Source organism: Schistocerca serialis, chromosome 1 (genome assembly GCF_023864345.2).
Source record: "Schistocerca serialis cubense isolate TAMUIC-IGC-003099 chromosome 1, iqSchSeri2.2, whole genome shotgun sequence".
In the NCBI taxonomy this organism is placed as follows: Eukaryota; Metazoa; Arthropoda; class Insecta; order Orthoptera; family Acrididae; genus Schistocerca; species Schistocerca serialis.
In genome coordinates this window covers 315,690,342-315,707,158 of record NC_064638.1, presented here as the reverse complement: position 1 = coordinate 315,707,158, position 16,817 = coordinate 315,690,342, and the positions used below count along the sequence as shown (strand labels likewise).

General features: G+C 37.2%; 1 protein-coding gene across 1 annotated transcript in view; it reads right to left on the bottom strand.

Annotated features, from left to right (window-relative positions):
• The window catches only part of LOC126470013 (MAP7 domain-containing protein 1-like), a 262,871-nt gene that overhangs the window by 48,561 nt on the left and 197,493 nt on the right, over window positions 1-16,817 (bottom strand). Inside the window, exon 9 of the mRNA XM_050097531.1 lies at window positions 9,045-9,183. Coding sequence (XP_049953488.1) covers window positions 9,045-9,183 — 139 coding nt within the window. The remainder of the gene's footprint in view (window positions 1-9,044; window positions 9,184-16,817) is intronic.

The following is a 16,817-nucleotide window of genomic DNA, read 5'->3' as shown; positions in this document are numbered from 1 at the left end:
CTTGTGCCTAACAAATCCATTTCGGTTCGCATGGTTCCTGAATCCCAATTCAAACTATTGTGTGATGCTTTTGCATATTCAATCAATTTCCATCATTCAACTCTCCCATCAATTTCTGTAACATGCATGTATTATTAAGTACTTCGTGCTCTAAACTTACTATCTGCATGGCAAGCCATTCAATAATTGACTTACTACTTCCTGCTACTTCCTTCACTTTTTATGTGGTGCCGTACAGTCCCCTGATGTCTTGCTCATTCACAGTTCTCAAAAACAACCTTCAGTATTCTTGCCATAAAATCTAACCATCATTTCTAGATTTGTCATATAGTTCGTGGCACTCCACCTATCAGTTCCTGTACTTACTCCCTCAATTGTTCATAAGACCCATATAGTTTACTGAATTCTGCCAACACTTCTCTGTGTACTCCATTGCTCTTTGCTTCTCGCCTTTGTCCAGAAAACACATCCTACAGCCTTCTTACTTTGTTTCTCAGTTGTCATGCAGTAAAAATTAGTCTAAGTGCCCACTGATGGTTGTTAAGGTTGTTAATTACTACACCTTACTGTCCAGTAAATAGTATTCTGCCCTCCAGGCTATGACCCTGAAGTGACCACACCTAACCCCCCCTCCCTCCCCCAGGTAAAGAGACAAGTACTGCCATCCCCTTCATTATTAACCCTGGTACACAGCAACCAGATGACAGGGACTACAGTCACCCTCCCTCCCCCTTAACAAAATGCCCATTGTCGTTGATTTATACTAGACACACATAAATGAAAAATGTGAATCCTAACCTAAACACTGCAATATTACTAAACACAAAACTTACTTGCTACATAACACCAAAACATTGCTCCTCATAACTCTTTACAAAACCTTAAATTCTCTACTCCCATGATCACATTATTAGAACTGAAAACACACTGAATATTCTTCACCATTTTCTTGACCTCCATGCATACGATAACTCCTGCATTGGATGTTCAATATCCCTGCATACACTCCATTGTTTCTTCTTCTTTATCTGCTTTCCAAGGAGTGGTTGTAGGCATCCAACATGTACTATTGTTGTTTTAGTAGGCAAACTGTAGCTTCACAGTAACTGGAGACATGGTCTCTGTCACCTAATATGGTTCTTGGTATCTTATGACATGAAATTATGCATTGATTCTTTGTCTCTACCGCTCTTTGTTTTAATTATATCAAATGGTAGAAGCATTTTCATCAGATATATCACTTCGTATGCAGATAGCTCTTTACTGGTGTGAATCTTTGAACTATAAGCTGCTATTGCAAATGAAAGATACATGTCCCAGTCAGTATGGTGCAAGTCCATATAGTGACTCAACATCATCTCAGTACTATGCTGCCTGCTGATTAGGGATTTTGATTATACCACATATATAGAAATATGATACAATATTATTGTCAATACAAAAATGTTCCCTGCATGTTCCCTGCAGGAGTCCAGTTAAGTGGACACAACATGTTCATTCCAATCACTACGAATGGTTTCATAGCCTATGGTAATCTCTGCAATAACACTTGTTTACAACTTTTACCTGCTCTCTGCACACATTGCACTCAATTCCTCACACATTGGTCTCCATCTACCTTTCTTCTTCTACACAAATACCTCTCCGCTATCCTTAGATTGCCCTACAACCTCAATGTTTGTATAATACACGATTGTGAGCTTCCTTTAATACTTTCCCTTTGAGTTCGGCCAGCACTACCATGTGTGACCCACAACCTTGTTATCTTACACAACAGACCATCACTCATGCTGAACTGTGGCTGTGTCCTAAATAAGGTGTGATCAAAAAGTAATGAGAATTTTTGTTTTTCTTAAAGAATCTTTTTTTTATTCATTTACATCAACTTTGCCTCTTTAACGTAATCTTCCTCAGATATAATATACTTGTGCCAGCACTTTTTCCAATCTTGGGAGTACATCTGCAACTTGCTTATCATAATAGTACTCAGCTCCTTTAGTTATTTTGTTTTTATCTCATCAATGGTGGCAAGAAGACATCCTTTCACAATTCTCTTCAGGCTCAGGAATAGAAGGAAGTCATAGGGGGGCACACCTGGTGAACACAATGGTTGAAGCAACAAAACGGTTTTGTTTTTCACCAAAAAAATCATGAACAAGCATTAAGGTGTGACCAGGAGCATTACTGTGATGCAATTTCTGTGTGTAGTTTTGCCACAATTCTGCTCGTTTTCTTCAGACTACTCCATGCAAATGGCACATAACTTACAGGTAATATTCCTCATTGACTGAATGACCATAAAGCAGGAACCCATGATGCACTATCCCATTGTAATCAAAGAAAACAATGAGAAGAACCTTAACATGTGATCAAACTTGTCAAATTTTTTTTGATCTTTGCTTTTCAGGCAGTTTCAGTTTCGACAGCTGCGCCTTCCTTTTACACCATATCCACATACTCATGCTTCATCACCTGTTATAAATTTCCTTAGAAGTTCTAGGGCATTGTCGACTTCATTCAACAATTCCTCAGCAAAGTCTACGTGGATTCGTTTTTTGTCAAAACTCAACAAACTTTGCTGCTACACATTTCAAACCCAAAACATCCAAAAACATTGCTCGGCATGAGCCCAAGGATCAACAACAATCTCTCTGCTGGTGTTTTGGCAATTTTTCAGAATCATTTTCTCTGCTTCTTCCACAGTACTGTCACTGATTGAAGTGCTAGGGCATTCAGGGTGATTGCCATCTTCAATGTATTCTCAAGCCTCTTTGAAACATTTATACCACACATACTATTTGTACACTCTTCTCTTGCTTATACTAGATTCATCAAAAACCACAGTCAACATTTTGAATGCACTGCTGTACTTTATTCCATTTTAAAAGCGAAATTTAATGCAAATTCTTTGATCTATCTTTTTCAAGAGTAAAAATTCGCCAAGCATTTGAAAACATGAATAACCTTTTTGACTGCCAACAATAAATTAAATATCCAAAACAGATGAAAATGCAAACACAGACCCAGAACATGCATATCACCAAGATAAAAAAAATTGAAAACTGAATGTATACAACCCATGAAATTAAAAAATTCCCATCACTTTTTGATCACACCTCGTATAGCTTGCAGTTAGTGACAGCATTTTGTGCTGCTTGCTATTCTGCAAGGCCAAGTCCCCATGTTTGCATTATAGTCACTTTCCTGTGCAACCCATCTGCATTCATATGTTTCTCACCTGGACTATGTACCACTTCATAATCAAACAGAATGCGATGCAATGCCCAACTTGTTAACCTACTGGTGGGTCCTTCAAGCTTAAAAAACATTTGAGGGCTGCATGATCTGTAACTACTTTAAATTTTTTCCCATATATGTAATTCTGGAAGTATATATATCTGTATTTCAGACTAAGCAATTGTTTTTTCCGGAATAGCTATTTTCTGCTTTGTTGAGTAGACCTAAAGTGCATGCTATTGGATGTTTCTTACCACTGATCTCTTGGCTCAATACACGCCTAATTGGACGTGTCACTTGATAACACAAATTCTTTCTCAAAGTCTGGGACTACTAAAACAGGGCTTGATGTTAGTGCCCTCCTCAACAACTCAAAAGCAATTTAACACTTCTATGACCAGTCAAATTTTACCCCTTTCCTTAACAACTGTGTCAGTGGTCACATTATCTACTTCTACATACTCCAAAAAGACACCATATGGTGCATGGCGTAGAGTACCCTGTACCACTACTAGTTGATTCCTTTCCTATTCCAATTGCAGATAGAGCGAGAGAAAAACGACGGTCTACCTGTTATATCTATGAAGTCCTTCTCAAATTTCCCACAAAATTTCCGAGTCCTAGAAATGAATGCAACTCTTTACATGACTTAAGAATTGAAAAGATGTGTACCAGTCTTGGGTCTGTCATGAATCCTTCCTTGCCGATTACATGCCTAAAAAAATTACACTTCTCCAGGCTCAAAGACAAACATGCTGCCCACAATCTTTGAAAAATGTCTCTTAATTGCTGTCTATGTTCATCCATACATTCTGGAAACACAATTACAAGATCCAGATAGGTCTTAATCCCCTCAGACCCCATCTAGTAAACACTGAAATGTAGCTGGAACATTCTTTAATCAAAATGGCATCCTTCTACACTGATAATGACCTCAGGGGATCAATAATGCTGTCTGTGTTTGGTTCTCCAGAGTTACATCTATCTGATGGTATTCGCTTCCCAAGTCCATAGTGGAAAAATAAAGACACTGTCCAAAATTGTTCGGAACGGGGTATGCATCTGTCACCATTTTACTGTTAAGATTCCTATGTTCACAGCAAAACCTATATTGATCTATTGATTTCTTCAACACAACCACAACAGCAGCACCACATGCTAGACCAATGCTTTCTTCTATTATCCCACAGGCTGCATTGGCTAACTCCTGGTCCATAAATTCTTCCATAATCAGCTGCAAATAATGGGACAACCAATATGATTTACGGTACACTGGTGCTTCATTTCCCATCAGTATTCAATGTCGCTTCATGGGTGTTGCCAGTAGCAATTCTTGATGTCCAAATTGCTATAATAATTCCCCTCATTAACTTTATCACCTTGGTGTTAAAATTGTACAGATTCATGGGTACCATTCTCCCACCATCTCCCTCTTGTGTAATCATTCCCTTCATTAATTTTATTTCCTCGTTGTTAAAATTATTCAGATTCATTGGTACTAGTCTCCAGCCATCTCCCTCTTGTATGTGTACAATGCTCCTTCTAACAAGACACTGCAAAGTATTCAATACATCACTCACTTTCAGTGGTTGTACCACACACAACACATCAACTGGTAAGTCTGGCTCCAGACTCACCCAAACTGACTTTCTGATGCCATCAGGCAGAATGTTATGCAAACAAGCTTTAGTGGTCTCATATGCAGTACAGACAGTGTGATCCTTAAAGACAGCTCAATTTTGGCATGGTGCTCATTCAAAAAGTGTAACCCTAAGATCATCCAATAATCACCACTTGCATGATGCACCACTTCCACACATTGTTCAAATTGAACCACATAAACTCGAAAACTTAATTCGAACAATCCAATTGATCTCCCAGCAGAATCTTCTACCCCACACAACCTATAGCATGGTCGATTCAATTATTTTCAATCCAGAAGATACATATTCACTACTGAACACATGTACCCATGTGTTCAACAGAACTTTAAATTTAATGCTCTTCACACCCACTATTACAGCACACTCCACTTCTGCACAGATACTCGCTGCATCTATTTTACAGGAACACCACTGAGTGGACTTGGGGTTTGCTTTGGTGTTTTTACGGGGTGTATATAACTCAGGACAACCGGCAAATCTGGGAACACGGGAATTTTTTCATCTGGGAGAAAACAGGGAAAAACCCAGGAATGTTTTAGAACTCTGGAAATTTTTCATTGTTTTAGTTTTCAGTTAAATTTTTGTAGTTCTGACTGGTAAGAACTGACATTGTAACAAAGAATTTTACTTTAGTCCTCTATTGCAGAATAACACTGCAGCAATAAAACATAAACGAAGGAAAGAAAACCAAAATAAACTTATTTTGCAAAGCAAATGCACCATTTCCAACAACAAACAAGTGCACACACAAGCACCTCGTGGTGGTGGTGGTGGTGGTGGTGTGTGTGTGTGTGTGGGGGGGGGGGGGGGGGGAGGGGGGGTTGTTTTCTGAAGCACCAGGAATTCTATGTCAGTGTTTAAAACCTTAACCATTCAAGGGGTTGATAAGTTTTATGGTTCCAAGAGAAAGTATTCTGTCACTTAACATGGAAAATGTATATTTTTGACCGGGACATCCAGGAAAAATATGGGATTTTTTTTCTTGGGCATGTGTACACCCTGTTTTAACACTTTTGTATTACCTCCTTGTTTGTCCTTATTGGTGTTTCCATTACTCTGCTGCTGATAACCATCCTTCCTATCCCACTGAGGCTACCAACACTGCCTCTGAATGTGTCCTGTTTGATACCAGTTATAATATTTCACATTATTGGAGAATATCCCATGTTTATTATGTACACTAGCTGCTATGTCAGTTTTCTAGAATTCAGTTGCTAATCTAACAGCAGAATTTAGGATCTTCTGGGGTACCTGTCCACACTCATTATGATATGTCGTATGTCTCCCCTAATTCATATGTCTAACCACTTCAGGTAAAGACAGCCACACAGATGCTAACTATTCATCCCTATCTAGAACTTGTCCTCTAATTCCAACTTCTCAGCCACTAAAAACTCTATTTTATCTAGTAATACTTGTACTGCCTCGGGTTTGAACATGCCGTGTGTCTCTCGCTCTACTACTGTGAAGTCTGTAACTATTATTCACAACAAAATAGACACTTTCCACGTCCACAGCTACTCACACACTAAGAATTATAGACCATTTATGCTTTGTCATCAAACACCTAGATTCTGTACACTTCTGGTTGCATGTCCATAATGGTGGCACATCCAACACACTACTGACACAGATTCCACAGACGGCAAAACACGATACATCAGCTGCACAACGTAACTCTGAAATTACACTGTACTTCTCTTTTAGACCGCATCTCTTCCACATCAGCAAGCAGAACAACAGTTTTCTCAGTCACCTCACTGTGATGGTACTGTTTGCTGCAGTTGTGATGCTTTCCTGTGTGAATGTCAGATCATCTGATAACCACTGGAGATGAAATTAGCACTTCTGGCACCTAATGAAGTACACCAGGGCGGTTGGTCTGTGACAGCGACATGCACCCATGATTGCTGAAACCTATGTTCAGCTTAGCAACATGTGAGCCATTATGGCAGATCATGCAGCAAACTGGCAGCATCAGTTGTGCTGCAGTTGGACAGAATGCTGGCAGGGAAAGCCATCTTCATGGAGAGATGATATGAGGCACCACAGTGCCCACACCAATGAAGACAGGTGGGTGGTGGCAACATGTAGAGTTGGCCCACTGACCACTGGATGTTGCTCCTGCAGTGGGCCAGGAAGAGGTGCCGCTCAGTGGTACAGTACTAAGTCTCAGGAGAGGAATCAGTACAAGAGATGACAAAGGCCCAAAATAATGGCAGCTGCTGGCTGAGCCTCATCTGCCTGTCATCCAGTGTAACCTCCTCATCCCTACAGGCACTGTTGGACTGTTCATACCTTACCTGAAATTGGTATGTTTATATACAAGTCAACAGCTCAGTTCTCATGATTTTGTACTGCTTTGGGCCACAGAAGGGACAATTATTTCATGGGCTCAAGGTGTAACAATTGCCTGGCTTGGCCTGCCGAGGCAGTGCCTTTCCACTATGACCCCAGGAATTCAGTGCCAAGCCTGTCCCATCTCTGAATGAATAAAGAGCTTTGTTGCTGAAAGTAATATGCTGAAATATTGTGCCTGCCTGTTGACAAGGCCATTAGAGAGGAGCACAAGGTTGGATTCGCCTTAAGCGATTCAGGGTAATCATGGAAAATCTAAATCAGAATGGCTGAACATTGGTTCAAACCGTCGTTCTCCTGAATTCAAGTCCAGTGTGCTAGTCACTGCACTACCCTGCTCAGTCTGTGCCCGTCAGCTACCTCTAACATCTGCAGTGCTTTGCTGCTAGACTTCCACAGAATCACCAAACCATTGGGGCCTCCACAATGCGTTTGGTTTAGGAGGCAACAATCAGAATATTGGACGAAGATCCAAATCCAAAAACAAGGCAAGCTAATGGTGCCAAAGCTGTGTTTTAAGAGAAGTTCAATCCTGAGCTTGAACAGGAGAAAGATTAAAATTATGGTAGGTTTAATGACTAGCTATATAAACTTCAAGAAACACCTGCACATGATGGGTATAGAGAAGTAAGTGTAGACTACGTGGTGAGCAGGCCCAAACCACATAACATTTAATCTTCCAATTCAAAGCACTGGAGACCAAAAGATACGGAATTTTGGGTCATCAAGCCCTGACAAAATTGTGCCTAATAAAGAACTAGTAAAGGTCTCCTACTGCTCTTTAAGAGTATTGGCTGGTTTTACTAGAATGACAGGGATAGTAATGCACAAAAACTCAATCCTGGTGCAGGCAACTATGAGCTAAGTCCACAATTGTTCCCACCCCCCACCCCCAAGTAAATCATTCAATTCATAAGGCTTATTCTATCATTCCCTACTTGCCTTGAATTTCAGCCCACACGCACTCAAAGGTATGGAAGTGGTGCAAATTTTTTTTTTTTACCAGTTTGTGTTGGCAATATAGGGATAATACTTTATAGCAAGAACTCCGCAAGCAACAGTATGTCGAACCAATTTTATTTACACACTACTGGTTTTGTGGCTTACAGCCACATCATCAGGTGTATATCTAAACAACAAGAAATAAAACTGGTTCTAGATATAGCTGTTTTCAGAGTTCTTTATACAAAAGGTACTACCCCAGTTGCTGATGTCCTAACCATAGAGTCACTTGTAATGGGGAAACAACAGGTGGCAATGAGGGAAATTTTAAATACTATTAATTCAATAATTACAACGTATTTTCCTATAAACTGGAGCCTACTTTGTGTGGAAAAATCAATACACTGTAACAACCAACAGTGGCTGTAAAACCAATAACAAGCATCATGAGCTAGAAGGTGAAATGAATATTTTTAAAATTATTGTGTGAACCTATAAATGAGTGATTACACTGGAAGACAATGTTTACTATTGCTCAGGCAAATAAGTTCAGTAATTTTCAGATTCTATTTTTACTAGTCTTGGAGAGAAAGAAGTGTATGGTTTGTAAATTGAAATATTTTTGCTTGTTTAGATCCATTGATACCTTATAGCATGATGTTATGCCTACATACATTATTTAGAAGAAAATCTTCATTTCATAATTGTATGTAACATGAATAATATGTGCCTTCTTCCATGATTATTTGGTGGACACATTTTCAACAAACAACTCATTTTACGAGCAACTTCATAAAAAATGAAACATAGTAACACATCATTTACCAAGATAGAATATCAAACCTGCAATTTCTTTATTTCTTCGAGCCTCATTAATTCTCCTCTTGAGGTAGCCATTTGCGAATCCAATAGACCTGCTAATTTCTTGGGTGAGCCACAGCTGAACTCGCTCATCATTAAACTTGGAGGAGTGGAATCGGCTCTGAAATCAGTTCAGCTGTTTAGTATACTACCAGAAACTGAAGAACCCATAGGGTTATACTACTACATTTTCACAGCAAAAAATAAAAATATGAAAGTGAAAATAAAGAATAAAAAACTGACTTGCAAAGAACACAATTGTATGAATAAGACATATGCTTCTAATGCAATGAGAATTCAAGAATAAAGAACAACTCAGTTACAGATTATAGGTGATGAGTGTGATCCACAGAGTATGGGAAAAATGTGACAAGGCAGGTAGTTGGGTGAATATACACTCCGCATTATTCTGAATCATTTGTAGTTTTTATCATATTTACAAGTGTTTCTCTTCCCACTGTTTGTATCTCTTAGAAATACTGCTACACATGACTCAGATGTATACCTACCATGCAACAGCAAAATACATTACACCAGAACCACAAGCTCATGTTTAGTATGCACTCTAAGCTAGCAACTAAAACATAAAGAGAATCGTCTTGAGCTTCTCTGGAAGCATGTAGATGACAGGATATGGTTTAGGTAGAACCTACGACTGGGTTCAAGGGACACAAGTATCAAAGATCTGGCCCACGCACTCTTCTTTTCTCCTGTTGTCTTCCTCTCTCTTCACATGCATTCTGGTTGAATTTCTATTTATTTTTTCAAGTGTCTTTGCCTGATGTAGAAAGAATTTTCTTGAAAAACTAGCATTTCCTATCATATTTGCATTGCATTGAACAATGAGTTTTTGAGCTACTCTATTTCATTTAATCTTTATATAAAAACATAGCTGTAAGGCAGATGAATTTTATAGAATAAAGAAAAATGATTGATATCCAGTGAAATACATGCAAAAATGCACTTGTCACAATGTTCTGAAATGTTACCAGAGATATACACTACAGTGTCTGAATAATAAGAAATAGTAAAAAGTCATTGACTTCAGGCAGCTTGCACACCACAATGCTTCTTCATCCATAGTTTTATTGGATGTTACCTTCCACCTCTCTCAGATCTGACCCACCCAAACAGTTTAACATGCAATTTGAACTATGGTGTAACTAGGTATTTCAAATCAACTTGAAGTATTAGCAGACATGAAAACCATTTCTAGTTCAAGAAATGTATAAGGCTATTCATAAAACGTATCCTGTACCTTCTGAGAACTAATTAATACTGAACCAATTGAATGACTATACCACACAGCAGGAATAATTAAACAATATGCTGCTGTTCTAATTTGTATGACAGAAATGATTATCAACATAATTAGAGAATAGTTCAAAGAAACAGTTGTAAGGATAAAAACTCTCTCTTACATATGTCGATTTTATATTCATGTTGTGTAGCTTCAAATAAATAAACAAGCAGACTGAGCTGAGAATTAGAGTATTTTTTGTCAAGGAGACAATTACCTTTATTTCGTTTTTAGAATGATTTTGTCAGGAGTCAGCCAATGTTTGCTCCACTGAAAACGCAAGATAGTCAAAGACCCTAGCACATGGCGAATTTTAGTGAAGAATACTGCCACACGAACAAAGTCTATGCTACAAAAACTGTCAAAAATAATGTTGTATTGGAATTCCTGTCCTTTTAACAACGTGAATACAATGCAGCCAGAAGATTCAATCAGTCAATTAGTGCTAATAAGACAGCGAAGAATATCAAGAACAAATACGGACTAATTATTATAAAAAAGAAGAAAATTCATGCTGTATAATTACAAGTAGTGCACTGGAACTATACTACCCAAAGTTGCACAACTTTAAAATGCAATACTACCATACTTAAAAAAAAAAAAAAAAAAAAAAAAAAAAAAATGCTGACCAGTTTTAATGTTGTAACAAGGCTTTATCAACTGAATAACTGAAGAAATACAGCTTAGCTATGTGTTACATAATGAGTTGCTAAGCAAATAAACATCAAACATTCATATGAAGGAAATGAGAATTATATAGATGGGTCACAAATACAGTGTTCAAATATAAATATTTCGACACTACCAAATATTTTGGACAGTACATGAGCAATTTGTTGTGATACAATAAAGAGTTTAACAACTGACAACAATTTCCACACTTTGCAATGGCAGCAGCAACAGCAGCCGACAAATTCAACAAGACAAAAATACGTCTGACAAGTGTAAAGTGCAGTGATTTTTTTGCAGTAATTGTTTTGACTGGAAAGGTGTTTGTGTAAAATACGACATAGAAATTTTTAAACAGGAATGTAAGAACTATAGTCTGAACATTAGGTGAAGTGTAGTCGTAACCAACATATATACTCATTTCTGGATTCTAGACATATAGCTATAAACAAATAGCTTGACACAGCTTTAATAGAGAACAATCTCACCATGGAAGGGTTTATGCAGTTATTATTAGAGCAATTTGCCTTAATGAATAACAGATTTACAGAAATAGACAATAATTCACAAAAATTGAGAACAGAGTAGATAGCATCGATAAGAAACTATGCATCTCAACTTAATGGCAGAATGGGCAGCTTGGAAAAATGATTAGACTTAGGATTCAATCAAGTTGCTGAACTGGAGAACAGCTGGGTATCGTGGAGGACAAAGTAGAGGGCAAACTGGAACATGTACATAAACTAAAATCTTACCTAGGTAGTTTAATACAAAGAATTCAAATTTTAGAGGGAGATTTACTGCACACTAAAGACATCTTACAGAAGACTACAAACAAGAATATTAATGTAATACGGTATCATCTATCATTAAGGAATCAGAACCAACATTACAAAAGCTAGAAGTTGAACAAAAAAACAACCAGACTTAAGGACACAAACAGTAAACCTATGGAACCTTTTTTTTTAGAATAAATCCATACCTTCCATAACCACAGTCATAGGTAATAGACTGTCAACAGTTAATAATAATGACCAATTCTTAGTTACTACTAACAATGTACTACAGATTAATTATAAAGGACAAGAACTAACAAGAGAGGCTGTAGATCTGATAATGACGGGTAAGTTAGTAAGTAACAGTTGTGATGATTTCAGTACTTTATTAAGTAAAGGAATAAATCACAAGTTTCTGAAATTCACGCCACCAGGAAAGATACACCCCATTTTATTTTTGAAATCATTTAAAGGTATGTTACCAAAAAACCAGAAACATGGACAGATTATAATCAAATAAGATTTGTCATAAGCCATATGATGGATATTGGTCCGCAATGGGGAACGCTACTATTGGAAAACTTTAGAACTTACCAAGATTTGAAATTGCCTTCAAATCAAAGTACTGGAGACATCGGGAATGAAAAAGTTATGGCTGTGAACTGTTGTGTTTAAAACCATACAATAATAACTCTTGGAAAGTATACAGGAATTTTGCTGAGTGGCACATTAATAAGGCTAAGTACTTAGATGATCGTACATGAGAGAAAATTTTGTTAAATGTAGTTTTCAGCCTCCTCCCATGGAGAGTAAGAGACAAACTTTTGGACCAAGATTTGAGTAATGTTAATAATTTACTAGAATATTTAGAACAGAGAGACACCATTGAGAGACAATCAGAGAGATGGCAATCAAATAACAACAGCAACAACGCTCACCAACACAACATGACAAATGGGTGTTACAATAGAGGACAATGGGGGACAAGAGAAAATAATGTGAGTATTCTGTACAGAAGGTCCAGTTGTCAAGATGATAACAGAACAGGATATAGGCAAGGATATGGTAACAATGATACAGAACACCAAGGTACAATATTTAACAATAATATTGCTAGTTTAATAAGATATTACACTGAAAATACATTAACAGACGACCTCTTAGAAAAAAGAACACAACCTGTTAAGTAACATTTTCAACCAAAACTTAATGGAATAGTCAGGCATACACCAATAAGAATACCTCATGATTCTGGTAGCGATATTAGTGTAGTAGACTATGGGTCTTTCAAACAACGCTATATGTTACATATGTTTCCAAGAGTGCTTGTAACAGGAGTTAAAATCACAGGGATAACTTTAATCATAAGCAAACCAATTCATGAAGAATTCTTGATTACATTTGTATTGAGTGGATATACACAAGTACCCAACGTTTCTAGGTGCAGGATTAAATATACCAACTGTTCTCAGAATAGACTAGCTTGCACACGGTTACATTAGATTTTTCAAATGAGCTCAGTATGATTTCCTTATGGACAAGACAGAAACACAGTCACATTAAAATATGATCCAGTGACTATTCGAGAGGTGAATCTTACATCAGTAGCAGGAGCTAACCTAGTCACTGATAATGACAAAAAAGTACATGATAACAACCTACTGGTAAATCAAGAGGATACAGTTAACAAGATGAGTAGATCAGAAAATCTCAAAACAAACAAGAAAAAGAAGATGGCATCTTTATTAAGTAGTCACATACATGTTTTTCATTGAGCCCACGACTTATAAAACACTTTGTTTCTACTCTAAAGATTAAGCCACACAATCCATTCTATACAAGACCATATTCCATACATGTTCCTATGAAAATGCAAGTACAAAAGGAAAGTGACAGGATGATTAATCATTGAATCTTCTGAAAGTTGCTGTAACAACCCCTTAGTTGTAGTCAAAGAACCGATAGAATTGTGAGACAAGTATTAGATGCAAGATGTGCTAGTAAAATAATTGAACCTGAAAGAGAGAAACCACCTACAATAGAAGAAATGTTAACCACATTTACAGGGGCAAGATACATCAGCACAATGGATATCAGTGATGGATATTTGCAAATAAAACTTCATAAAGACTAGAAAGTAAACAGTTTTTCTATTTTAAGGACAATCATACCAATATCAGGTTTTACCTTTTGGACTAAACGTTCCAATTTTCGTGTTTACAAAATCCTGGGCAAAGCCAATGACTTAAGAGATAAGATTTTAATTTACATTGATGGCATTGTAGTTGTATCTACTAAATGGAACAAACACTTAAAAATGCTACACGAATTTCTAAATAGACTGACATCACATGGAATTACAATTAAACTATGAAAATCACAATTTGTTAGGAATGAGATGAAGTTTTTGGAACACACAGTGAGTATGAAAGGAATAAAACTGGGTCCACATAGACTAGATGCTACTGAACTCTGTCCAGAACCTTCAAACAAAAGGCAACTAAAGTCTAATTTAGGAATGGTAGAATTTTATAGAAAAATTTTTCCACATGCAGTACTGAATGCACCACACTTATTAAAATTATTAATAGCAAACACATCCTGGAGTTGGGATGAACATTGTACAGAGCAGTTTAACACTATAAGGAAAACTTATTAAATTCACCTATACTACTTCACTCACACTTCACATTACCATTCCAACTATCAGCAGATGCATCCAACTATGGTCTGGGATGCTGCATATTTCAGGAACACATGCAGTACACAGTAGAGCACAGGAAAATAAGTAATTATACTATCAATGAAAAAAGACATTACTTGTAGCGTGGGTTTTCACAAGTTTAAATACTCATTGACAGGCAACGAAACAGTAATTCATAAAGACCATAATGCAATAATCTTCCTAATAAACTGCAGACTTTTACACAGTAAACTCACTAGATGGTCTCTGTTCTTGAAGGAATTTAAATTTTCCATTAGGCACAAGAAAGTAAAAGACAACTTTGTACTAGGTGCCTTATCAAGACCATCTGTTGACTTACAATCAAACCAGGATGTAAAGGGCAGAGGAACATTTGCTACATATTTCTTGAAAATTGATAAATATGAAAAAGATATTCAAACACTCAGTCATATGTTAACAAATCTACAGCAGCAAAATAGTAGTTTAAATAGACACATTAAAGGTGTACAACAAAGCAACTCAGATCAGGATGAAAATTAGAAGATACGTGAAGGAATTTTGTTTCATAAGAACAACAAAACAGATAAATTGTTACTATGCACCACCAAAGATAGCACTGAATTACTTACTTGGTACGTACACTTAGGTTATGCATACTTTGGACTACAGAAAAGTATCATGGACATGAAAAAGTATTGATACTTTAAAAACATGAATCGGCAGGTGAAGAAAATATTATACTCCTGTGAGATATGCCAAAAAGTAAAAATAAATACTTCAGAAGTACACACATTGCTGTATCCCTTTGTTCCAGAAGAAATTAGGGAGTTAGTGGCACTGGATTTCTCTGTCCCAATGCATAAAGGCTGGGGAGGAATGAGATACATCCTGGTCATTTTAGAATGTTGGTCAAAGTTGTACCCTCTAAGAAAAGCTACAAACAATAGCATAGTAAGTAAATTGTGAGGTCACTATTTTAAACAAGTTGGTAAAAACTAAGAAACTGTTAGTGGACAATGGGAGCCAGTTTACATCCAAGAACCTCAAAGAGTTTTTGGTCAGGCAGAATGTAAACCATATTTTGATCTTGCACTACCATCCACAAAGTAATCTGTCAGAAAGGATTACGCGTGAACTGGGGCATTTTTTCTGAGCTTACTGTGTGACTAAAGTGTACAAAATTAGTAATTGAATTGGGATTAGTGTTGAATGAATTGCCACACATGGTCACTAAGGTTTCATCAACAGAGTTAATAGGACAAGAAGTAGAAGGGGAAGATTTCCTGGAATGATATGTGGCCACAAGAAAACTCTGTCCTCCAGTCAATGTCAACAAAGAATATTAAAGTAGGGATGACTAAAGAAGCTGAAAAGGATATGGGAAAAAGGCACCCCTATATTATACAGAGTGGGAGGTGTAGTCTTGGTCAGAAGTCGCAAGAGAAGTGACAAGTGTGGAAGGACAACGAGCAAGTTTTACCCACTGTAGGAAGGGCCATTCATGATAACCAGGATACCACATGCAATGGCAGTAATATTAACTGACCCAACAATCAAACAACCAGCAAAGAAAAGAGCATGTATAATACCCCGGATTTATGACCAAACAGAGATTAACTGACCATCCTCTTTTTTTCAAAATTGTCAGGTGTAACAAGCTTATCAGGCAGTTTTCAATTAAATAATATGGAAATAGCAGGGTTGATATAATGATGGTAACCCATTGTTTATAACAGTGGGGTAGAGGTAAGGCTAATATATGATGACACTACTATGGTATTAATAAAATGATGTATGTTGTTTTATGTGCCCTCCCTGAGAGGCAGCAAGAGAAAGGTGATTACATTATGAGTGAAGATTTTGAGAATGTTAGAACTGAACTACTCTAAAAACGAGGTATTAAATTGGACAGCAAACCCATGAAGAAAAACAAAAAAAAATTTTTTTTTTCTTCCCTATAAGGGTTCCAATACTAATAAAGGTATTTGATATTGCTGCATGTGTAGAGTTAGTTAAGTAGCAGACCCTAGATAAGGAGTCTGTTCTCGGTTATGAGGTTGTCATGCATGCTTTAGGATGTACATTATAATGAAAGAGATGTAAAACGTCTACACTAGTATTAACTATGATAGCATTAGGATTGAGTAGTAATTAAACCATTCCTCAGTTCCTCCACATACACTCCTGGAAATGGAAAAAAGAACACATTGACACCGGTGTGTCAGACCCACCATACTTGCTCCGGACACTGCGAGAGGGCTGTACAAGCAATGATCACATGCACGGCACAGCGGACACACCAGGAACTGCGGTGTTGGCCGTCG